This window comes from Carettochelys insculpta, chromosome 5 (assembly GCF_033958435.1).
Source record: "Carettochelys insculpta isolate YL-2023 chromosome 5, ASM3395843v1, whole genome shotgun sequence".
Taxonomy (NCBI): domain Eukaryota; kingdom Metazoa; phylum Chordata; order Testudines; family Carettochelyidae; genus Carettochelys; species Carettochelys insculpta.
Genome location: NC_134141.1, coordinates 104,667,557 through 104,693,343, shown reverse-complemented (window position 1 = coordinate 104,693,343; position 25,787 = coordinate 104,667,557). Strand labels below are relative to the sequence as shown.

General features: G+C 38.8%; 1 protein-coding gene across 5 annotated transcripts in view; it reads left to right on the top strand.

Moving 5' to 3' along the window:
* Positions 1-25,787, top strand: part of NIPBL (NIPBL cohesin loading factor) — a 319,709-nt gene that overhangs the window by 176,587 nt on the left and 117,335 nt on the right. For 4 of the 5 annotated variants that reach the window (XM_074995642.1, XM_074995643.1, XM_074995645.1 and 1 more), the window contains 2 exons: positions 8,018-8,650; positions 23,404-25,005. In XM_074995642.1, the coding sequence (XP_074851743.1) occupies positions 8,018-8,650; positions 23,404-25,005 (2,235 nt within the window). The remainder of the gene's footprint in view (positions 1-8,017; positions 8,651-23,403; positions 25,006-25,787) is intronic. The other variant, XM_074995646.1, reaches the window with a different exon arrangement.

Here is a 25,787-nt window from a genome sequence, read left to right as displayed (position 1 = left end):
GACACAGCTGGCCCAGAGCTTGGGCTATGGTGCTAAAATTGCTGAGTTGACATTTCTCAGAGGGGTAGCCGTGTTAGTCTGTATCCTCAAAAACAACAAGAAGTCCTGTGGCACCTTACAGACTAACAGATATTTTAAAGCATAAGCTTTCGTGGGCAAAAAGCAAATCTTTGCCCATGAAAGCTTGTGCTCCAAAATATCTGTTAGTCTGTAAGGTGCAACAGGACTTCATGTTGTTTTTGAGTGGACATTCAGGCTCAGCCTGTTGCCTGAGCTTTGGGACTTTGTGAAGGTCCCTGGAGCGGGGTCTAGGCTGAGCCTCAGTGTCTGCACAGCAATTTTTTCAGCCCCAGAGCCTGAGACCTATGAGTGTGAGTTAGTTGACCTGGTCTAAATGTGATTTTTTTACCTTTTGTGTAGACATACCTTCAATAAACAACTCAGAGTACCCTGTCCAGTCTACTTAAAGAAGAGAATCCCTGTAGTAGTAGGCATCCTTCAGTCTGCACAGACTATGGATCGCGCCCTTTAAAGTTTCAATTTAAGACTTCATTTACAGCGTCTATTGTGACTATAAAGACCCACACGAGAGTGACAGTCCTTGCTGCATCTCTTGCAGATGTAGTGGGTGTCTGGCAAGTCCTTATTGTGCTTTCTGTGTGCTCGCTTCTCCTCTGCTAGCTGTCTGATCTTCAACTCGCCCTTCTGAAGGCCCTTGTGTAACCCCTGCCTCCATCTGCCTCGGTCGTCTGCTAGTTCTTCCCAGTTGTCCAGCTCGATGTCTACCTTTCTGAGGTAGAATCCCTGTACTGTTGTCGATATCCTCGCTATGAGTCAAGATAGATATGCAGAATGAGAGACTTCCAATGAACCAAAGTTTTGACAGCTTTCTGATACTGATGTCCAGTGTACCATACTTTGCTTATCTTTACCTATAGGTCATTGAGCTTATGGCTCTATGCATAGGGATTACTCTCTTGGAGAAGTGTTGTGTATGCACTTGAAGGAGTCCTCTTGAGGGCTAGAAATTGTTCCAAGTAGGAGATTCAATGGAAGGTAAAGATACCATCCAGAGTGATCAATTTCCTCTGCTCCCTCTGGAAAAGGAAGCTGCCTCATTCTCCCTGCTGCAATCTGAATCCTAAATCCCTTATGCCTTTCAGGGTATGGGAACATATTCAGAGCATCATAATAAGGAGAATACAATGAAGGGTCAGACTCCAGAGCATCGACTTCTTTAAGATGGCGTTGATCAGAATGGCTTTTCCAGGATAATCTGAGAAAGGAAGATAATCTGATTCAATTAGGAAAATACGGCAATGATGATACAAATAAGTCATTAAGGGGAAGAAGAAATCTAATTTAAATGGCAAACTGTAATGAATGGTCTCCTTGGCAGAAGCTCATCTTACTTCTGTTAGGGCAGTCAACCCAAAAGGGATGTGGAACACAAAACCTGCTTGGCTTAAGTGATCAGAGATAGACATTTAATAATGGTTCTGAACCTGCAAGTATTCAAACTGGTATTTAGCGAGCCTGAGCTCAGTTTGACCTAAGCCTCAGCTGAGGCATGCATTAATGGAACACGTTCATATTCAATTGTAATGCAAAAGACAAGACAAATAAAGTGGATTGGAAAGGATCATTGGAGAAGACAGTCTGGCTCAGATTACCAGGTCATCTTCTCTAAAATTCTTCATGTTCTCTCTCTTGCTACCAGGAAGAATGACTGAGAAGAAAATGAAAGGATGCTGTAGTTATCACCCTTCCCCCAAATTGGCCAAGAACAGTCTGTGACTTAGCTTTTTTGGCAGGTATTTCACAGACTTTATTTTCATCTATATGCAGGACATCCTATTCTAGGCCCTGCTTCTGCATCACATCCGAGACTACTCAAGCCTGTCTGTACAGTTATTGAACAGCAAGTTCTAAATGTGGTTGGCTACGCTTTCCAAAGTAATGGGGGCAGGGGGCTCTTCTAGCCTCACATAGTCCTTATACCCTGTCTACCTACAGAAGAGCTTGAACAAAATTATCCTATTGGTACTAAGAAAGATCATCTGGAGGAAGAAGAGCTTTCCCACTCGCTGAGTGTCTTTTCAGGATGGCCTAGACTTAGACCTATCATCACCATTGCTGCTTATGTTTCATGTAATATACAGGAAGTTTCCCGGGCACTGCTAAGGGAAACAAACCTTGGCAAATTGCTTAAAACCAGGCTACTTACAGCTCAGACTGAGGTTTCTTCACATAAGGTGAACCAAACCAACCACAAAAGCACTTCTGCTGACCACTTGGCCAGCAAGGGGTTACACAAACAAATTCCTTAGGTTTTCTAGTTTCCCTGGTGCTGCAAACCAGTATCCCTCCTTATATAGATGAGAGGTTATGAAAACCAATCTCACCAAATTCACACAAGTGTTTCCAGCTCCCAAAGGACCAGCTACATTCTCAGGTCAGTATATACTTAGATCTTACTCAAAACAACAGGCTGTGCCAATTCTTTAGAATCCACAGATTTATTAATAAAGAAAGAAAGAAGGAATATGGTGACAGAGATCAAGTGTTAAAGTGGTCAAATTACATGCATCAATCATAAGTCTTTTGATGCAGGCTGCAGCAGATGGTAAAGGCTACTATCTTAAAAGTCTCTGGGAAGTACGTCCTTTGTTGGATGGGTCCACAATCCATTCAAGCTCAGTTCATAGCAGATATGTCCTTGCAAACTGCAGACAATATGGAGGTTTGCAGACTGGTTGCTGAGGACAACATGGTGACTGTCAGGGTTCCATTTATGGACTTGCTCACTTGGAGAGAAACCCTTGCTTGTAGTCACATACACAAAGGGGAAATGCTGATCAGGTTACCTGTCCATCCTTCTTTGAGACATTCAGCTGTTGGCCGCGTGGTCAGAGTATACATCCTGGGATGTGGATTAGAGTCTGATATAGCTCTTTCTTGTTAAGCCTATCTTCATCTGCCATGCCTCATATTGTGAATCTCAGAACTTCAATGTTTCTAATACAAGTACAGAGCCACTCTTATAACGTCACATAAGAAAAGATACAGATATACAAGAAGCATAAACAGATTCAGTGAATCACCAGCTTTCATTAGACACCTCATTTGGCCCACTTGGCACAAGATTTGGTGCAAATTTTGGACAGTAGTTACAATAATGTTTCTCAGATTTATTTTAAATACCCAATAATGTCACATCTCAGCACTAAAAAACTGTTGTAAAATGAGGCTAAGCCAAGTCTGTAGTAGATCACCCTTTGGTATCAAAATATATTATAGCAACACTCTTATGTAAACCAAATCTGTCCTCCCTACTTAGGATCTTCACCTGTCCATTCAAGCAGATGTTTAATTCCTCATATTTCTTTGCAATTAAAACGTTCTTCCTTGTATCACTCACATTAGCAAGAAAGTCTCCAGGAAGTGTTGCTCTTATGTCATGAGCCTTACTGTATTTTCCCTAAGCACCAGGTTGCTCATCATGCTTCAGAGTTATTCCAAAGGTAAACATATGCTTCCTAACATAACAGAATATCATTTCTCTTGAAGCCTCATCACCCTCAAGAGCATGGCACATTGTGCTTGTGAGAAGAGTTATTACATTCTCTCTTAGTAGAACCAGTCAGTTCAGGAAAATCTCCTCTTTATTTCATGTTTATCCTAGATTCCTAGGCCTGAGAGCTTCTAAATGCTTCATAACCAGGTGGAATTACCAGACCTGCACAGCTGAAAATAAACCAATCCTGGAAGGAATTAGTCTATTTAGTATGCTCAGTGGTGGCATCTTTGGAGGAAAGGACATCAGGGCTACGTCTACACGTGCAGCCAACATCGAAATAGCTTATTTCGATGTTGCGACATCGAAATAGTCTATTTCGATGAATAACGTCTACACGTCCTCCAGGGCTGGCAACATCGATGTTCAACTTCGACGTTGCTCAGCCCAACATCGAAATAGGCGCAGCGAGGGAACGTCTACACGTCAAAGTAGCACACATCGAAATAGGGATGCCAGGCACAGCTGCAGACAGGGTCACAGGGCGGACTCAACAGCCAGCCGCTCCCTTAAAGGGCCCCTCCCAGACACAGTTGCACTAAACAACACAAGATACACAGAGCTGGCAACTGGTTGCAGACCCTGTGCCTGCAGCATAGATCCCCAGCTGCCGCAGAAGCAGCCAGAAGCCCTGGGCTAAGGGCTGCTGCCCACGGTGACCATAGAGCCCCGCAGGGGCTGGAGAGAGAGCATCTCTCAACCCCCCAGCTGATGGCCGCCATGGAGGACCCAGCAATTTCGACGTTGCGGGACGCGGATCGTCTACACGGTCCCTACTTCGACGTTGAACGTCGAAGTAGGGCGCTATTCCTATCTCCTCATGAGGTTAGCGACTTCGATGTCTCGCCGCCTAACGTCGAAGTTAACTTCGAAATAGCGCCCAACGCGTGTAGACGTGACGGGCGCTATTTCGAAGTTGGTGCCGCTACTTCGAAGTAGCGTGCACGTGTAGACGCAGCTCAGATGTCATAGAGGAAAACTCTACATTTGCCCCCAGTCTTCTATATTTTCATAAAACACTGTTAGCTACTAATGACGTTTCTATACAGAGGTCCAAGTGATGGTTCCCAAAATAGTTTTATGTACTGCTTTTTAGGGAAGGGGAAACTCTTGTTCATTCTTTCTTTTCCCGTTTATACTTTTTCTTTACTGCTTGTTACACCCAAATGTCAGGGTGAAATCAGAAGCAAGAATGAAAAGAATCAATTGATGATAGTAAGGTCTCACCATTCGTGGATTTGCAGTCTGCAGTTTTACTTACTTGCAGTTTGTGGCTCCAAGGTTCATCACTACACATTGTGCTGAGCCCCGTTACACTATCCCAAGCACATGATTCATCATGCTTATATTTTCTCAGAGTTCCCTCATACCCAGCCTTAATTAGGGCATCAAGAAGAAAAGTGAATGATGCAGACACTGGTCAACAGGCTAGGGAGGGAAAAAAGTGATGGCATTAAACCAGAAAGACGAATTACAGGATAAGTTGACAAGTGATGCATTCGGCCTGAGTAGCTAGACTGTATGGTATTAAAGAGTCTGCTGTACATTATATTTAAAAAAAAAAAGGTAAAACATATGGGGCATTGTTGCTGCAAGTGCTCCAACTTGTGTGAAGATGTCATGTGTGAGTCATGATCCTATAAATGAAAAAATGGAAGAGGCATTAAGCATTTGGATTGAGGACATGGCACAGAGACAGGCAACTGTAAGTGGTGCTATGATTCAAGAAAATGATTTGAGCTTGTGGAAGCATTTTGCCCAAACATAAGGTGACGAGGAGGGAAGTCAAGGCAGTTCAGCATCATTTGTCACAAGCAGTGGGTGTTTTAACAAATTTAAAAGGAGGCACCATTTTCATAATGTGAACTTGGCAGGGGAAGCAGCATCTGTAGACGATAGTGCAGCAAGGGATTATCTCTTGCAACTTCTTACAGTCATTGAGGAAAAGGGTTATGTGCCCACACAAGAAACTTCATTGTTTTGGAAGAAGATGCCCAAAAGAACATATGTTTCGGAGGAGGGAAGAACAGCAACTGGGCTACAAAGCAGCAAAAGACAGGCTGATGTGTTGCTGCTTGATCACAAGTGATATATTTTTGGACTGATTCCATAACTGTTTTGTTTGTGAGGTAGAAAAATACCTACAGTACAAAGGGCTGCCCTTCAAAGTGCTACTTATTTTGGACAATGGCTCACGCCACCCTCCTGGCACTCTGCAATTTGCCTACCCTCAAGTGCAAGTGATGTTCCTGCCATTTAACACAACTTCTCTCATCCAGCTTCTCAACCAGGATGTGATTACTACTTTTAAAGCCTATTACACAAAGTGAACTTTTTCTCAGATTCATAATGTGCTGGAAGCTGATGAAACTCTAGATCTCAGACAGTGCTGGAAGAACTACAGTATTGTTCACTGAGGTTAAATCATCAACCATCAATGCTGGTTGTAGACGGTTGTGAGAGGAAGCTGTTGATATGTCTGATGTCCCACCTGTCCATGTCAAGATTACAAGGACTGGCAGAATGGCCCACAATGAGGGCGTGGGGGGGAGTGTGTTCAGGTTATGGAAGAATCAGAGGATGAACAACTAAGTCACATTGAGAATAATTGACCGATGAGGACCTACCAACATTTGGGACAAATATTAGTGAGAATGAAGAGGAAAGGGAAGATGAAACAGAAAAACCCAATTTAAATTTGTGAACACTGGTTGATCTCTTCAGATGCAGAAAACAGATCACTGACAAAGTGTTCCATGGAGCGAAGCCTGAGCGTTAAAAGGGACACTGAAACTGCAATGCTGCCATGCCAGGAAATTTCAAAGGACCTAAAGGACAAAACTAAATAGCATCTCATCACAGTGTTCCGTTTGTGAATCCACCTCTGTTAACTCTCTCCTTCCAGAGGAACAATAACATTTCCAGGCAGTGAGTTCAAAGAACTGTTTTGGGTGATTAAGGTTGAAGTTGATAGCATTACCTTTGTGTTCCAGTTTAGCTGTTTAATTTACTGCTTTTGAGTTAAACTTGCTTATTGACTGTTAAACAGCAGGCAGTAAAATGTTATTTACAGAAGGTATGTTATTTCTATATTGCACATGCCCCTCTTCCCTGTCTCTTGGTATTCGCACTTTCACTGTTCGTAGCTTTCTTTTGACTGTAACCACCATGAATGCCTTCCTCTAGTTTGTCTGGGAATAATATTACAATTTAATCTGCCCCAGCTGAGATCATCTGGCTTCCTCTGGCTCCTCTTAAATAAAACAACCTGATTGTTTATTGCCCCAAACCTTATGGAGATGTAATGCCCCAGAGCCAAGTAAGTACAGAATTCTACTGAATTGGAATGGTATTGTTTTGTATTCTCTTTGCACTAGCATAAATATTTCACTTAAAGTGCAAGTCAGTGGAGAATTGGTTTATTAATGTAATTGAATAAGGTGAATTGAATAAGAATTGAACATTACAGTACAGTTTTAGAAGTACTCATTTGGATCGACAGTAGTATGTGTGGGGAATGGAGAAGAGCACGTAAGCTCCTTGGACAAGTTTGCCAAGCCTCTGGTATTTGCAAGAAGAAAAATGCAGTCCCTACATCCTGGTGTGAGAGGGGATCATTACTGGAAAGGAGATCATCAGATAACTTATTTTTTCCTGTATGCTGTAGCAAACAAATCTTGTAGAATCTGGAATACATAAACTAGAGAGAGAGAGAGAATCGCAAATTATATGTCACAGGAATTGAATTAGTGGTGGATGACAGATTAAGAGACAGACTAGTCAGGAGCCAGGATTTTGATCTGGGGGGATGAGGATGAGGAAATAATTGAAGAAAAGCTGGAGTAGAAAGATGCAAGATTTTGAGGGTCTGAGAGTGATAATTTCATGCTTTCTGGCTTGAATAGGAAGGTGGATAATGTAAATGCTCCCTGACTTCATTCTCCAAGAACGTTTTTGTTTAGGAAACCTGCCATGACCTACACACGTGTTGAGATTTCATTTTATTGCATTTAGAAATACATGGATGATATGGTCTGTATTTATCACTAAGTTTTCATCACTGGAGCCCAAGAGAATCTGTGGAGCCTTCAATCCTTTATTTTCCTGTAGCCTGAGTGATCTTTTCATTATTCTCAATCTTGAATAGTTGATGTCCTGGCCTGAACCCCTTGACACTGTGTGAAAAATTTTGTGTGAAAAATTTTGGCCATATTCTCTAGAGTTGTGCTTTCTTCACTAGATTTGATTGCTAAAACAATGAGCTAGGAGATGTGAGCACCCAGAATGTCCTTCAGCAGGCATCTTAGTTATACACTTTCTATTTATAAGCACAAATATTTGTAGAAATACATATTATGAATAATTTAGGATATATTTAGTGTGTTTTAGATAAAATGTGAAACACCATAACTGTTCAGTTTTTCTGAATTATTGTTCTAGGATCAAGACCACCTTTAATTGTACAGTCTCAGCCTCCACCTTATTCATCACCTAGGGATGTACCCCCAGACATACTCTTAGATTCTCCAGAAAGAAAGCAAAAGAAACAAAAGAAAATGAAGTTAGTCAAGGATGAAAAAGACCCAACTGAAAAAGCTGCAATGTATGATATCATCAGTTCACCTTCCAAGGACTCCACTAAACTTACATTAAGACTCTCTCGTATAAGATCTTCAGATATGGACCAGCAGGAAGATATGCTTTCTGGTTTGGAAAACAGTAATGTTTCAGAGGGTGATATTCCTTTTAATGTGCAGTACCCAGGACAGACTTCAAAAACACCCATTACTCCACAGGATATTAACCGCCCACTAAATGCCGCTCAATGTTTGCCGCAGCACGAACAGACAGCATTCCTTCAAGCACAACAAGTGCCTGTTTTACAACAGAACACTTCAGTTGCTGCAAAACAACCTCAGACTCCTGTGGTACAGACACACCAACAGATTTCTCAGCAAGGAACTATAACGCCATATGATGAGGTAGAATTGGATGCATTGGCTGAAATTGAACGGATAGAACGTGAATCAGCTATTGAAAGGGAGCGATTTTCAAAAGAAGTCCAAGATAAAGGTAAAAGAATTATGAATATATCTTATTTTCCATCATCACATAATTCTGTTCTGTTTTATGTAGGTTCTTACACTGACTTCATCTTTGTTGTCCACAATGAACCACCTTTCATATGTGTAATATCTAGTATTTTCTTGCAATCCTTAAAATCTGGAGTGTGAAGTCTGAAGGTTTTAAATCTGGGTTTATAAGAAGTAAAAGTTAAATTATTGCTAAATTACTCCAATTTTGAGCCATGATATGAGATCAGGATATATTGGACATTGTGATGTTACCTGTGTTCTGACAATACCACACAATTACGTTAATGGATGGAATCACAGTTTCTAATATCCATTAAATAATGGATCAGTAAGCTGATGAAAGAGGCACTTCCTTTGTGCACTGGGTTACCGAAAATATAGTAGAAATGTTTTTTTCTTGAAATTATAATGGAATTTTTACAGCACTTCTGTTTTTGTCAGCAGTCTAACAGGAAAGGTATTTTGGATCAGAATTGTATATTTTAAAAAGTTAGTTGTATGATTGTATAATACGTATTTCTGCGTTTGCCTTTAGATTAGCTGAACACTTGTTTATTACAAATTCCAGAGAACTATTATATACAGTAGCTACTTATCAGACTTGTGTTCTCTATGCCACAGAGGCTACACTAACCTTTGGAGTTTTCCTTTTCCCTCTTTATTTAAATATCCGTTTCTAAAAGTCTGCCCTCCATTGATGCCTTTTCAGGATGAGCTCATCTTGACTCTCTTCTTTTTTAAGTTTCTGATCATGCTAAATGATTTGAAGGTCATTAGCTAATGTTATAACAGTGGAATATAACCTCATATTTAGAAATTGAAAAAAAAAAGTGTTGTGCATGCGTGCGTGTGTGTGTGTGCGTGTGAGTAGGTATGTTATGTGAAAAAGGCATGTTAAATGAGAATTGGTAAACTTTACTTATGTTTAAAGGCAGTCTGTATACTATCTGTTTAGCATCTCAGAGAAAATATTTTCAAGTCTGATGTAAATTTAGCAAACATGTCAGAGAAAAGCCTTGCTGAGGTTAAACAGGGTAACTTTTGACTTTATAATACCGTTGTAACTGGACATGTATGAAGCAACATCTAGACTGGGCTCTCTTTTAGTTGGCGCACAATTTGGGTATTAACAATACAGACTTAATCATCCATCCAAAGTGAGCACAAGTTTTCCTCTTATATCTAAATTTCTGTTAAATATGTCAGAATACATTTCTAATCTAAATTTTGTTGTGGCTGATCCACTGTTTTAATATTTATAAATTGAATTAATAAAATTCTTAAAAATCTTTTGTTTGGTGATAAATATGAGTATTGTCACATAACATTATGCATCATTGTAGATAATCAGCATATGGAGAAAAATGTGTGCTCTCTTCAAATGTACTCTCCCTAATCTGATTTTAATGCACTTTTTGACTAAATGAAATGGTTTTCCGAATGACTAAGTTTCTATACCACTTCTACTAATAATTTAACTTGATTTAAAAGTGCTTTCAGTTTATTATCTAACCCTTTGTTTCTTCAAGAATTGCCTCTGTAGAGCCCAGCTCTTGGGATATTACCCAAGGCCTTTAACTGAGAACCATCTAGAAAAGCAGTGTATTTTGGGATTGCATAAACAGACTTCTGCAGTGCTCATATATTCAGAATAAGATTGTAAAATGGGATTCACAGGCCAAATCACTATGTTAGTACTTCTTTGTGGGTAATGAATCATTTTATTGTTTCTGTCTGCATTTTAATATTTTTGCATATATTTAGTTTTTAAGGAAAGTATAGGTTTGTTCCACTTAATTTTTCCGGTAACTTTTCTGCTATTTCAAGTAAAAACTTGAGTATTACATCTCTTAGGAGATGGCGACGTGACATCACTCAATGTGGTTGGTTGTCCCAAGTTTTTCTGGCTAAGTTCTTGGCTCTGGTTTTCTCTTTCTGGTTTTGTATGTGTGACAAGAACAAGTGCACAGGCTTTAACGTGTGCCTATACTGCAAAGCCAAGATGCTCACTCCAGACACGCACATGTAGTGTTTCCTTTGCTTGAGAGTGAGTCATTGCTCAGAGTCCGTTCTCAGATCTGTGACTTATCTCTCCTGATAAGGAACATGAACCAAAGTGTATTGGGTGCTTAGTACTTGAAGGGTGTAGCTTCTGATTTCTGCCTGCTGATTCTAGAACCGTGAAAGTCTTCTTTTATATGATCATCCACAGGAGCCAGTGAAAGCTTCCTAATCTTTCCTGAGCTCTAAGGCCCTTTGGCACTATGATGTTTCTACAGTGCTGTATTTTCTCAGAGATTCATTGTTAGGGTTCTCACAGCCACAGTCAAGACTTCAAGGCTTTTGATGGATGTGAACATGTTCTTTCCATGGGTGTTGAATCATTCCTGAGAAGAGGAGGAACTCTCCTGGGGATTCTTTTCAGAAGTGGCGTGAATGATACTCTTTAGAAAGTGTCTCAATTTTAATCTCTCTCTTAGTGCGGTAAGCTCCATCAGAAGAAAGCTGCTTCAGGTTGAGTGGAGAACTCAACTCTGATGATGGCACTTGAGCAGCATACTAGAGAGATGCCTCGTTTTGTGGGCAATGACAAATCTTTCTGCCATAAAGAAGAAAAATGGAGAAATCAGGGCCCAGGGTACTGATCCAGGAGCTGACGTGGTTGATCTTAGCTTCATCAGATGTGAACAAGAAGCCACACCCACACCAAAGAGCTTTTCTGGGATCCATTTCATAATTTTATCCTGATTGTCATTCAGGCCTTCATTTATATGACCTTTCTTGTGTGGGTCCCCCCCCCGCCATCATGAGGAAAAGGCGTACCGAGTTTGGGAAAACCTGTAACTTTTTTCTTCGCTGCTCTTGGGAAGACGAAGTCATCATCTCCTCCTCCTCTTCCATTTAGGGAATCATTCTCTAAATTAATCAATATTGTGAACAACTTGTCTGAGTCGGAAGTTGATGTTTATCTGAGAAAGCTACCTCGCTGGATAATGTAGGATCATAGAAGTTATTTTCTTCAATCTCTTGGGTTGTATGTTCTCTGAAAAGATGGCAGTGGTGGCTCATTAGATTCATCTAATTTTTTAAACAAGTCTCAGATGTAGATAGAATACGTAAATGCTAACAATTGATTTTGTGAAGGATTCTGCAGGAGATGCTAATGGATATCTTTTGAGTGGCAGAGAAGACACCCTTTTCAGATTTCTGATCTGAAATTAGAAGGGTGTACCTATTTCTCAAAGCTTGTACTTGAACTCATTAATGTGAAGAATTCATACTTTCTGTACATCTTGGTGCTTATGTTCCTTCTAATTACTTTTGAATTCTCCTTTGGGAGCACAATCAGATTGTTCATTCTGAACTTAGCCTGTTCAGAATATTTGGTACAATTCTGAGGGTGAGTGTTCAAAGGAAGGCCAGCCTTCTCTGAGGACTACAGCTTGAGATGGAGGGGATGTTTTTGTTCCAATGACCCTGAGCACACCCAATGACAGTGGCACCCAAGTCAGATGGGTTAAAGGATAGGCACCAGATAAAAAGCAGCCTATTGGTCCTTCTGATTAAAGGTTGAGCAATGGCCAACAATCTGTTCTTGTAAAAGAATTCAGTAGAAGAAACACATCAAGGCAGTAATTTTGGCAAACAGCTTGATAGACGGAAATAGTGAACACATGGTTGTGCCCTAAGTGACATGTGACCATGCAGGAAAGATCCAGATGCAGAAAAAAGTACAAGAAATTTACGATATAGGAAATTTCCAACAAAGAATGCTTTTTGAAGCAGAAGAGATTTTATTTTAATTTGGATAAAAATTGGCACTTCTATCAAAACCAGTTCCTTATACTAAAACTGGTTTGTTTCTTGCCACTGTTAGGATGTTGATGTCCATTATTTTTGCATACAAGCCTTCTGTTCAACATTTTAGTCCTCTCCATCATACTATACTTTTTAAAATGCTCACTAACTTTGCAGTTGAAGAGCCTATTGTATCTTGGGATGTAAAATTAGCACTTACAACATTAATAGAGAAATCTTTTAAACCTGAAAACTGCCTTTCTGGATTCTGTACCCTCAACAAAATGAATGAACTGGAAGTTTTAATGGCTGACCTACATTACTGGGGTTAAAAGTTATCACCCCTGTTTTTAATTCAAATGATTGATTTTTTTCCCCTAGACTACATATGTTACTGTACGAAACAGATAATATATGCATAATATTAATAGGGCCTTAAGCTACTGTTTAGAAAGAGGAAGGAACAAAACCTATATAGACCTCATCTAATATATAACTTTTAGTGAAAAAATCCATTTCTGTTTAACATTTTAAAATATGTTACACTTGGATTCAGATTTGCCATAATTTCAGTTAGAGGCCCCATGTTTGTAGTATTAAACGCTCATTCTTTTGGATCCTAGGCATCTTTGAAATCATTGTATGTAATTTATTTGTCATAGAAACTTGTATGTAGTCAGTGTACCCAGTAAGCTGAGCGCTTGGGCGGCTGCCCAGGAGAGGTTCAGGTGCCATCCGGCTGACTTGTAGACTGCCCACAGGTAGCATTTGTTTCTATGGGTAGTGCGCATCTGCAAATGCCTTGGTGCACATAACAAAATTTATTCCACCCGTGGGTGCAAAAATTAGAGTGAACGCTGTATGTAGTTAAGGTTACACTTATATAGCATACCATTGTCTACATTCATCAGTTTGGGAGAGCAGTAATGCAACTGTCTCTTAATTCTCAGCCTTTCTCCTGAGAGGCTACTTTTAGGGATCTGCAGAGGCAATTCTTAAAAGATACAAAAGATTACCTACCAGGAGCTATGTTTTTCCAGTACATTGCCTCTGAAGATCCATTCTCCCCACTTCTTTGGTATCCTTTGTGGATTCTTCAAACTGATGGAAGAAAGAGCTGCGTGAACCCTTTTATAAATTTGCTTCCAGTGTTTGGATCTGAAAGGGGGGCACTTGCATGTCCCCTGAGGGCACTTCTTTTCTAGATGGTTCCAAGCTGAAAGCAGCAGAAACAAACATCCCAAGAGTGTGGATATGCAGAAGCAATACATTCAAAACTACAATTACTGGTAAGTAATCTTTTTGTAAAATAACTTTAATGTTAAAAAACACAATGAACAATTACAATTGAGAATTAATTACTGATGTTGCGGGGGCATTATGTGTGATTTAATATTGGCTATAAATGTTATGACAAAATGTGTAGCTAAAGGCAATATATTACTGGTGTTACAAAATAAACAGTAGACACTTAAGATCAATTTTTTGTTTTCCTTTAAAAAAAAAAAAAGACACCTGAGTTGTTTTGTCATTTGTATACTTACCCTGTATAAAAGTAAAGTCACAGATACAAAAAAGAAGTTATAATAATATATGAAGATACACATCTAATAGAACTGGAAGGGACCTCAGGAGGTCGTTGAGTCCAGTCCTCTGCCCTCTTGGCAGGACCAAGCACCATCTCTTACTGATTTTTTTTTTAATCTATTTGCCTGATTGCCGCCCCCCCCCCCTTTTTTTTAAATCTATTTGCCTGAGGCCCCTAAATGACCTCTTCAACTATTGCAGTCACAAACCTGGGTTTATCAGGCCAATGCTCAAACCACTGAGCTATTCCTCTGAAATGAGGTATTTCTGAATACTTAAAATGAGAGAAGGATAACTTGGATCAATGTCAATATTAAAATGTTACAAAAAACAAAATGAGATAAAATAGGATGCTGTTACATATTTTGTGTATGTGAAAGGTAAACTTTATATAGTCTGCATTTTGTATCACTGTACACTGCACTAGGTGGAGCTAGTGTCCTTATGAAGAATTGATAATAAGTTTCCTAGTGCTCTGCCTTTATAGGAGATAGGGAGATCTTTAACACAGATGTGATTGAAATAACTTAGGAATAAGAATTATAGTTTAGTATGTATAGAAATTTTCAGCAGCTTCAGTGAAAAAATGAGTCCATCTGTAAAAACTGCATGCATTTCCCGTTTTAAAGACGGTAAATAGACTGGCCAAAGGAAACATGTCAAAACACTTCTGATTTATGTTTAGATAGTGCGGATCTCTAATGGCAATGTAGGCTAGACCAGTTTTCTTAAACTGTGTTCTGTGGAACACTGGTGTTCCATGAACAACTTACAAACATTTGGAAAAATACACTGATGTTATATATTTTCTGTTATTACAACCAGAAACAGTGTTGCTACTTTGTTTCTATGATACCTGATAAAATTACTTCATTTTGTTTTTGATGAATATTTTGCTGTTTGTGTTTTTGTTTTGTTTTGGTTTTGGTCTGACAACAATTTTTTGAAGAAAATTTTCATACATATTCCTCATAAATATTTTTTGTTGTTCCATTATCTCAAAAGTTTAAGAAATACTGGGCTAGACTCCTCCAAATAGAAGTTTGCTGAGGTGTGATTCTGGTTTCTGCGGAAGGGGTAAAATATTTTGGAATATAAAATAAAAAATGTTTTATTCAGACTGTGACCTAATAATAAGGCTACAACTGTATCTGTTGAAAGGATGGGAGAAGAAAATCTGTGACAAAAGTAACTGTTCAATTTGTAGACATCACCTGTTCTGGCTCTCATTTATAATCAATCTGTAACCACTGCTCAAGTTGAGATAAGGTCTTGTTCTGCACCCAAACCCCAGATCAAGGGAAATATTAGTCTCTACGATATGCTAGTAAAGTACTAGCTTAGATATGCTATTTGCCTTTGCATCAGGGGCAAAAACAAGTATTTATGGATCTCAGTGGTTGAAGTTTGAACATGAAAGTTTTAAAAGATGCATAAAGTAGAAGTCTTCTCAAATGAACCATGTTTTTAATTCCTTCGATTTTTGTGTGTGTGTCTGTTTTCATGGCTCTCCAGAGTAATGACTTAGGACGGGATCTTCTTTCATTTTCTTTCATTTATTGTCCCTTTTGGTGCCACACCACCTGTGCATGTTCAAAGAGTTTTTTGTCAACTGTGATGACAAGTCTACTCCTGTTCTCCAAACATCCTTATGCTCCAGTCTGATGGTTACATAAAGGCAGACCCACCATTGGTCATGTGCTTTCTCACCAATTGGTAGGTAGTGATGGATTGTCACAGTGTGTACTAACTAGCTTATGTAGCTTCACATCTCTGATGATTAGAAATCTTCACCTAATTTCAATCCTAATCTTGTCCATGGCCAATTTATATGGATTTGTTCTTGTCGCAACAGCTGGTCCTTAATTTAAATAATTCATTTTCCTCCCTGGTATTCATCCCTCCTGTGGACTTAGAGAAAATAATCATATCTCTCTGATAGTTGGTACTGTTAATAAGAGAAATGGACAGCATTGATCCAGATCAACCTCTCATGCTACTTTTCGGCCACTGTACAGTTCAGGGTTGTCATCTGTTGTACTTTGATGGCAAAAGTATGACTCTTAATTACAGCAGATTTTCATATTGATTTTCTGTCAAGACCAGCACAAGCTGTTTCAGGATCTCCAGATTATTGCCAAATCTTCTCTTCAAATAGTTGACACACACTCTTATCCTTGGTAGTTGCTGTAGTTATGAACAAGTGGAGTGACTGCAATCCTCTGGTCTCCCCACAGAGGTCCAAAATACAGCAGAATATCTCCCTTTAAAAAGTCCAGTTTTTTCCATGTTACAACAGACAAATTCTTCACTCCCTGAAGGACTCTAGGGGGAAAATCTGGCATCCCTTCATGCATTCTCTTGGTATTGTACACAGAAGAGAAAATATAGCAAGTTGAAGAAAGCCCAGTGGTCTTGCCCAACTGATTGTCATACTTCCCGAAGACTAGTGGAAGCAGATTCCACAAAAAGGGGATGCTGTCTGTGTTACTTCTGTCAGTTGCTTTTTCCAAGCAGCCATTCTGATCCTTTGGTTTGAGAGTCATGAATCTCCTAATATTTGGATCCTACACAGCACCACGAGGGGAGCGGGAAAAGAAAAGGTTGTCAGATTTCCACCTAAGGACTGCTGAATTGGGCTTCAACATGCGTTTTAGAGTGTTACAATACAAAGCTTTTGGAGTTCATCGTCCCTCTTAGGATAACTGCACATTATATACGTGTAGAGTCCATCTCTACAGCCAGACTTAAGGACACATATTGCAGACAGTTCTCTGTATTTTTTGAGTACTATATGTGTTTTTAGGGCGGATACAAGCTTTGGTAAGACTGGTCTCCAGTCTGTACTTTGTCTTCTCAGAATGCCCTTCTGCATGGCTTTTGAGTCACCTTGGGAACTAACTTCAGAGTTAACTTTGAACTTAGGCACTACATTGAAGTAACCAGCAGAGAGTCTACACACATTTTCCCTTACTTCGAAGTTGACTTGGAAGTAGGGAGCCCAAGTTCTACATCCTTACTCCATTCCTGGGAATGGAGTAGTGCCCTACTTCCAAGTTGCTTGCTTCAAAGTTGTACTTCTAAGTAAGCAACTTTGAAGTTATTTTTGTAGCGTAGACACAGCCCTGGAGTAGAACAGCCATTGGAACAATAACTTGGAGGAGGAGAAGATTACTTGTAGAATTACTGGGGTTAGAGATGTTTTGTCTTTATCCGTGTTCCATTAGTTTCCATGCCTCCCCTGTGCATATGAAGTACTTCCCTCTGGACTTTATGGTTGAGAAGGAACTGGAGCAGCAATAGGTCCATCCCTCTTTGTTATACCCTCACAATGGAGCACAAAGGTATGTAGGATGAAGGCACAGATCCATGAGTATGGCCCCACCAAATTTATGGCTGGGGAAATGTGTGTAACAGTCTAGTCTTTTATGTACTTTCCCCCTGTACTGTACAGCATTTCTCAAATTGGGGGGTCCCAACCTAAACAGAAGTTTTTTGCGGGGGGGGGGGGCATAAAGTTAGTGTAGGGGGTTAGTAGTATTGCCACCCTTACTTGTGCACTGATGTCTTCAGGGCTGGGTATCCAGACAATAGTGAACATTGTGCCATCCTTACTTCTGGGCTGCTGCTGGCAGCAGTGCTGCCTTCAGTGCTAGGCTCCCAGGCAGCAGCTGTCACTCTCTAACTGCCCAGCTCCGAAGGCAACACCACAAAAGGGTGGCAATACCACAACCCCCTTTTGACTCCCTTTTGAGTAAGCACGTCTACCATCCCAACATTGAAATCATCATCAACAACCACGGGCTCAGCGCCTGTTGTTGTCTATTTCCTTCCATCTTTCCCTGTCCAGTGTGGAATGGCTTAGTTCCTGTAGACTAGCTCCTCACCAATCTGCTATATTATCTGCTCATTTTCTGTGGTGTCTGTCTCTCCTATTCGAACCACCCATTATGCTGAATTACCAGGGTCTTGAGTTTTTGTTTGTGGTTCATTCTGCAAATATGCCCAAATAGCTGTAATTTCCATTGTATAACCTTTTACTGTATAATTCCTTGTTGGTGACCTTCTGCAGCCATCCTATTCTCAAGATATTTCTATAACAGCTCCTCTGAAATGCCAATATTGTTCTCTTCGAATCTTTCATTATCACTCATGTCTGATATCCGTACAACATACTGCTGAATACACACGTTTTCGAGATGCTCAGCTTTGTTCCTAAGCTAATGGCTTTGCTTTTCCAGATCTTATCCATCACCTTCAAACTCACTGTTGCTTTCGCTATTCTAGTCACTAGTTCCTTCTTACAGTGTAGATCATACATTATATTGCTCCCCAGATATGTGAACTTCTCTACATTTGCTAATTCAATCCCATCTGCACTGATCTTCCTATTTCCTTATCTGTAAGTACGTTTGTTTTTGTTTTATCGATGTTCTTAATCAGTCCGTACTTCTTCCCTTCTTTGTTTAGCACCTACCCATTTTCTCTAGCTTCTCCTCATCTTCCTCAATAACTATATCATCTGCAACCCACAAGTTAATTCTTATCCCATGCAGAAAACGTCAGATTTAAATATCTGAAATCATTAAAGTTACCCATTTTAAAAACCTATTACCATGAAATAGACCAAAATAAATGGAATTTGGTGGGATCCTACCCGCGGGGAATGCTGATAAGAATCTTTGGTTTTGAAGTGGGACAACCATAGGCACAAAATATCTCTAAGAATTTAAGTCATTGTATAGTGAGTGAGCTTGTCTGAGTATTTGATTGTAAGACAAGAAACTTGACCTACCTGTGATTTTTAAAAAAAATAAAATTTGGAACCTCCAATTGTAACAGCAGTATCCCTGACTAGGAAAATTACAGAGTAACCATAAGCATATGATCGGTGACTGAGAAAACTGAGTACTATAAAAGGGGTCATATGTTTCTTAGGCATCGTTTGCAAATGAATAGTTTTGAAGTAGCTTTAATTAAGAAAAAAGTTTATATAATATTTTTCAAATATATAAACTATCTTTCTGGAAGATGGTGCAGTTTGTAAAGCCAGACCTGGAAACTTTCCCTTTCTTCAGGCGTGGAGGAAAGGTGCTTTCTGTTTTTAGAACTGTCAGTCATAGAAGTTCAAATACAAAAAATCTCAAGTAGGGCCGATGTCCCTGCCACCAGCTCCCCTGAATTAGTCTTTCATATATTGGGTGTTATAAGGTAGGCGAGGCTGGCATCTCAAAGCTTGCAGGATGTACTTGATTTATAGTATGTCAGATTGTGCTGATTTTAGTTTGCATGTAGACAGTGATATACAGCAGACAAAAGTTTGGAGAATGAAAAGGACACTGAATGTGTTTTGCCTCCGTACATGTTATATTTTGGTTTTTGGGGCAGAAACACAACACTTGGTAATGGTCTTAAACAGTAGCTGCTTCCATCTTCTCACACTGTTGCTGCAAGGAAAGGAGGGGGATAGGCCTCCTTCTGTTATAGTTTTATGGTTTCAGTAGGACATTGCTGTTAAGAGATTATGTTTGTGGATTTGGAATTAAGATAGAAGTGGATAAGGATAGAAAAGGCCTAAACTTCTTTACAAAGCAGAGATGAAAATGAAGTATTTTTCACTGTTGCTAACAAAATTCCTAGCTGGCAAGCCTGCAAAACAAAAAGGTTTGAACATATCTTTAACATTTCCTCTGTTTTGTTATTAAGTTGATCAACTTCACGCAGATTCAGACTGATTTGCATGCAGCTAGCTATCATTCATGTCTCAATCATAGCCATATACAGAAATCCCCTGGGATATGTGAGGGTTGTGCAACCTGAAGACACCTAAAGTGAGGGTTTACTGTACTTGGAAAGCAAGTATTCAGATCATCTCAGTATATTGCCTTGTATATACTAACAGTATTGAATAGGTGGTATAGTGTTATGGAGTCTTCGATGAGTGATCATCTAAATCAAGCTTCTACTCTTTTCAGGAACAAAAGAATGGTAGAACAATTTAAGAGAAATTTATTTTCCATATGCAGGCATAAGTCAAAACTGAAAATGATTCGGAGTCTGAACTAAATGATACTAAATGATGTTAGAGCTGCCTTACCATAACTGAAATACACAGTCCCTGCACCGAGGAGTTTGGAGTCCAAGCAGATCTTCAAAAATAATGGACCCCAATCCATTCAAAAAACTATGCTGTGCAAACTACGTTTGTGTGACTTCACAGCAAATTTCAATTCTTTTATATCCTTTATACAGACTGCCTATTTTTCTCTTCTAAAGAAGGACATAACTGTCTGAATGTGACAAAACCATCCTCATTCTCTAATCCCATCCCTAAACTAGAATTCATACTGTGACCAGTTGTAGCCATCAGGTACAATCTACATGGGTTATTCCTGTGTTTTCTAATGGCCAGTGAGTGTATACATATCCTTTTCTCTCCCCATCCACTTAATATTTCCAGACTCAATCCAAATACAGCTTAGTTAATATACCTAAGAATTGGGAAATGTTTTTTGCCAAAGTCTGAGATCACCCACATCTGGATTAAAGTAATAGGTATGGTCTCTTCTCTGAGAATCTTGGATGGTAGGTATTTAGTGTCATGTCATTTTACATTAGTGAAATATGCATTGACTAGAAAGATTTCCAGTTTCTTTCTGTGCAAAAGCTGCATGACCATTTTTTTCATTTGCTTGAGTCCAACTTATACTAAATCCTCCCAGACATAGTGAGCAGCTCTTTCGGCTTATTGTGACCTAGTGAAAGGGCTGACCTTTATCTCTGCAACTCCTTGTAAAGTTTGTGGTGTCTTGAAACTTCTTCCTGTTATAAAACCTTCTGTATCATCAAAAGTTATTCTGATCTTGACAAAATTGAAAGAAAAAAAAATCTTTTTGAGACACTCAGATCATTAGGTTTGTTTTTTTTTTTTGTGGATGTTCATTTTCCCAGCATCAGTGACGTTATTTAGTGGAGTGAAGGAGCTTCAGGCCCCCATGACCTCTCTGGTTGGTGTTAGAGCAGCTTGATGAGCCCATCCCCTTCCCCACTTTATTCTCATACTTTGATTCCTATCTTAGGCTGGCCTTTCTTTGAATACTGGATGTGAAAATATATTTGGAATTTTTACCTGGAGCAGTCTGAAGCATTTAAAAATCCAAACATTATTTTGTTTCTTTTTCAACTAATTTCCTAGCTAATGGGTTTAACAAAAGCGACATATCCAAGTGGATGTCTGAATACATTTCATATTGCAGTTGCTTGGCAGGGTCAGAGTTAATGTTGCTTTTAATTTTTCCATCCATGTGTAGAATATATTTTCTGTGCATTGAGGCATGGGTGGATGAGCAGCACGTGCTGCTGGCTGTGGGTGTGTGGGTATTATGCTAATTAACTGGGTGGTATTTGAATTTCTCTTTGGTGGCTGCACTAGTGCTCAGCCTGCAGGGTACAAGGTCGAGATCAGTTGATCAGAGGCCAGGTTTTACCATAACTGACTGCCTGCTCAGATCCAGAATGTTCATTAATGTATGTAAAAACAATTATGTGGTCTTCTCATGACACATTTACAAAGCATTATTGCTTGTCTTCAGCAGCTGGAAGAAAATCTTATTGCAAACACTTTGCTCCAGAACTTATTTCTAAAGTTAAGATCTCCCACCTTCAAAAAAAGTTTTGTTTACATTTTCCAGTATTCCTTACTATAGTTAACCAATTTTTTGGATATGGAATTTTATATATGGTTGCCAAGTCCTTCTGCAATCATGAATGTTGCATGTGATGTTGTATTTTTAAGAATTATTAGACACGTCATTCTATAAATATGAACATAGAGATAAGAATCAAAAAGTCCCCTGTTCACATTATTGCTATTGACTATATTGCTGTTTGTTTTTACTTCGGTCTCATTTTAATAGGATGAAAGACACTTCTTACTCTCCAGGGTGAAAATCTTCCAGAGTTTGTAATTTTCCTCTGGGAATGTAACACTGGCAGACCCTGGTTTTCAGTGGGCAGGATCAAACCTGAGACCTCTACAGCTTAGTGATTGAGCTCACACAGTGTTAGCTAAAAGCCTCATGGCTAGTAGCTAAAGCTGTAGATTAGATTTATTAATCTCTCTCCAAGTGGTCTCAGTGCCACTAGATACGACAGAATATCACATGCAGGAGATGTGCAGGTTATATGAAGGTTAATAATTTATGTAGTTTTATTTCCTCTCTCTGCCTACTCTCAGTTTGAAAGTTATCCTTTTATGTTTTTTCCTCTTATATCTTGTCTGGGTTTTTTTCTTCTGACACAGAGGTGAAGCTGTGAAAAGTCATCTTGCAGTAAAGAACTGAAAATCCAGGAAATAATTGGGTATTAAAAAGCTTTAAAAAAACCACAAGAGAGACCCTACATTTCAGGTCTTGTTTTGCCAAATACAAAAAGATTTGTGACAACTGAAAGTATGGGCTGTAGTGTAAGTAAAGTTTTTAGTTTGAGGGACACCAAATGAAAGTTCATTTAAACTACAGTACCTTGTTGGGAAATTCTGAAACTAATGAATTAGGATAAATGGATGGTAAACATACTTCATAATATTTTTATATAGCCTTCTTACAATTCCACCTCATGACAGGGTATTGCTTATTTTATATCCAGAATTATCTGGATTGTACTTTGAGTATTGATTTTTGCAAGCTGTAAATTGACATCTTAATTGTCCAATCAAGACATTGAAGTTAGATGATGATATATGTGTTCTATCAAAATGATCAAAAATTAAACTTACAAAGTGAAGAATTCAGGTTTGGAAATTCATTTTTCTGTCCTATATGTATATGAATTATAGTGTAGTCCTCAATTCTGCCACTGTACTCCTTCAGGGATCATAGTTTTATATTGTTTTTATTCTCACTGTTTGGTACTAGTCCCTTAAGACATAAGCCACGTACAAGAGTGAAAAGAGCAAAGAGAATCCAGACCTTTTTTTTTTTATTATAATACTCTTTCTTCACCACTCTTTATAAGTGCACTGAAACAAACTGTGTCCTGAAGTTTAAAAAAAAAAGGTATTGCACTTTGCTTTAAAAAAAAGTATTTATGGTTATGGAGAAACATCTTAACTTTTACATTTGCTAATTTATGAATGCTGCATGTTATGATCTTTCATGTTCTTTTAATAGTTAACCATGGTCCATTAATATATTGGAAATATGTTTACTGAATATGGACATACACTGACTCTCAAAGAGTAATCTTGTTGCCTCTGTTTAAGTGGAAAGACTGGTTTTGGAAGATCTTGTGCTCAAAGTTTATCCTTACACATATATTGTGTTTTTTTTTTAATTCAATCTGCAGATAAGCCTTTGAAGAAGCGAAAACAAGATTCTTATCCACAGGAGGCTGGCGGTGCTACTGGAGGAAATAGACCAGCTTCTCAGGAGACAGGTTCTACAGGAAATGGGTCAAGGCCAGCATTGATGGTTAGTATTGATCTTCATCAGGCAGGACGAGCGGACTCTCAGGCAACTGTAACTCAGGATTCAGACACCATCAAAAAGCCTGAAGAAACAAAACAGTGTAATGATGGATCTATTTTTATTACCCCAGAAGACCCTGTTGGAGTTCTTAAACTTAAACCTGAAAACCATCCTGAGACACTTAGGAAAAAGTCTGATTCTGAGGGTCAAAAGACAGATATTCAAAACGAGATCAAACAGACAGAAGTGCAACAAAATGAAAGCAAATGGTTGGAAAGTAAACACAACGAGAGCAAACAGATAGAATCTAAATATGAAAGTAAGCAAGACAGCAGACCAATGGATGTGAAACAAAATGAGAGCAGACTGATAGATACAAAACAAAATGAGAACAGACAGATGGAAGTGAAACAAAATGAGGGCAAACAGAATAATGGCAAACAGGAAATAAGACAAAGGCCTGAAATGCCAAGACAGAAGAATGAAGGCAGGCCTGAAACACCAAAACAGAAAAATGAAGGCAGGACTGAAACGCCAAAACAGAAGAATGAAGGCAGGCCTGAAACACCAAAACAGAAGAATGAAGGCAGGCCTGAAACGCCAAAACATAGGCATGATAATAGAAGAGATTCTAGTAGACCATCCTTAGAGAAGAAACCTGATATATCTAAACATAAACAGGAAATTAAATCTGATCCTTCCAGGGTAAAACCTGAAAGTAGATTAGATCCAACAAAACAAAGGCCAGATGGACGTTCTATTTCTGAGACTCCAAAGCGTGACCATGATACCCTTAAACAAAAATCTGAAGACAGGGGTGAATCAGAGAGATATAAGGGAGATCCATCCAAGATCAGAAGACCTGAATATTTGAGATCCTCAAGCAAAAGTGACCATGATTCTAAACATGGGATTAAACCTGATAGTTCAAGAACTGAGAAACTAGAAAGAAAACATAGACATGAGTCTGGTGAGTCAAGAGAGAGGTTCTCTTCTGGGGAACAGAAATCAAGACCAGACAGTCCTCGTATTAAACATGAAATTAGAGGAGATTCTAGTAAATCAAGACTTGATAAACCTAGTTTTAAATCACCCAACAGCAAGGATGAACGAAGGACAGATGGTAATAAGAGTAAAGTGGATAGTAATAAACCACACACTGACAATAAGGCTGAGTTTCCCAGTTATTTGTTGGGGGGAAGATCTGGTGCACTCAAACATTTTGTCATTCCAAAAATCAAGCGTGATAAAGATGGCAATGTCACTCAGGGGCCAAGAAAAACTGAAATTAAGGGTGAACAAAAAGACAAAGTTGAGAAGATTGGTCTAGTAGAAGATCTAAATAAAGGAGCTAAGCCTGTAGTAGTTCTGCAAAAGCTGTCTTTGGATGATGTACAAAAATTTATTAAAGACAGAGAAGATAAATCGAGGAGCTCTTGTTTTAAACCCAACAAGAACAAGTCATCCAAATCAAATAAAGGTAAGACTCTCAACATTTTTCTTGATTTTTTTAGGTATTGTTACTGATAGAAATTGAGTATATATTTTTAAATTCGAGCTAATTCGCTTGGCCATTGTTTGTTTGACTACTGTTGGTTTCTGTTTGACCCTGTATAATCTCAGTTTTGCAACAGTCCATCAATATTAGAAATCTTATATTGGTGTGGCTACACCAATTTATATACTTCTGTGCAAATCCCTAATGTAGAAGCACGTAAGCCATTTTAAAGCATGCATAGGTATGATAAATCAATTTAAATCATATTTATGTGTGTCTACATTAAGGATTTGCTCTGGGATAAATAAATCCATTTAGTTACACTAGTGTAAAACATTCGTGTATAATCCAGCTTTAAGACTTTACTATTACGAGAAACTATAGCTTTTTAAAAAAATGAATGGAACGATATGAGTGAGCTAAATCATCTATCCAATCTACACTGTAAAGGAGTGTTGCAGGAACTCACATACTACATGGTTCATTGTCCCATGGCTATGTTAACCTATCAGCCTTGAGCCTTTAGCTCAATTTGGAGATACCACTATCTGTCTGATCCCATCTCTACTGAAAAACTGAAGATGGTTTAATTTATACGTAATCTGGTATGCTGATAGGTTGAATTCATAGTGTAGCTAGACCCTTAATTTCATGTATTTTGTAGTGTTGTGTGGGTGATTTTTGTCATAATTCAGTATTTTATTTAGATGACAGATGAGTTTTTTATTGGTGCTAATCACGATGGTAAATACTATAACTCTACA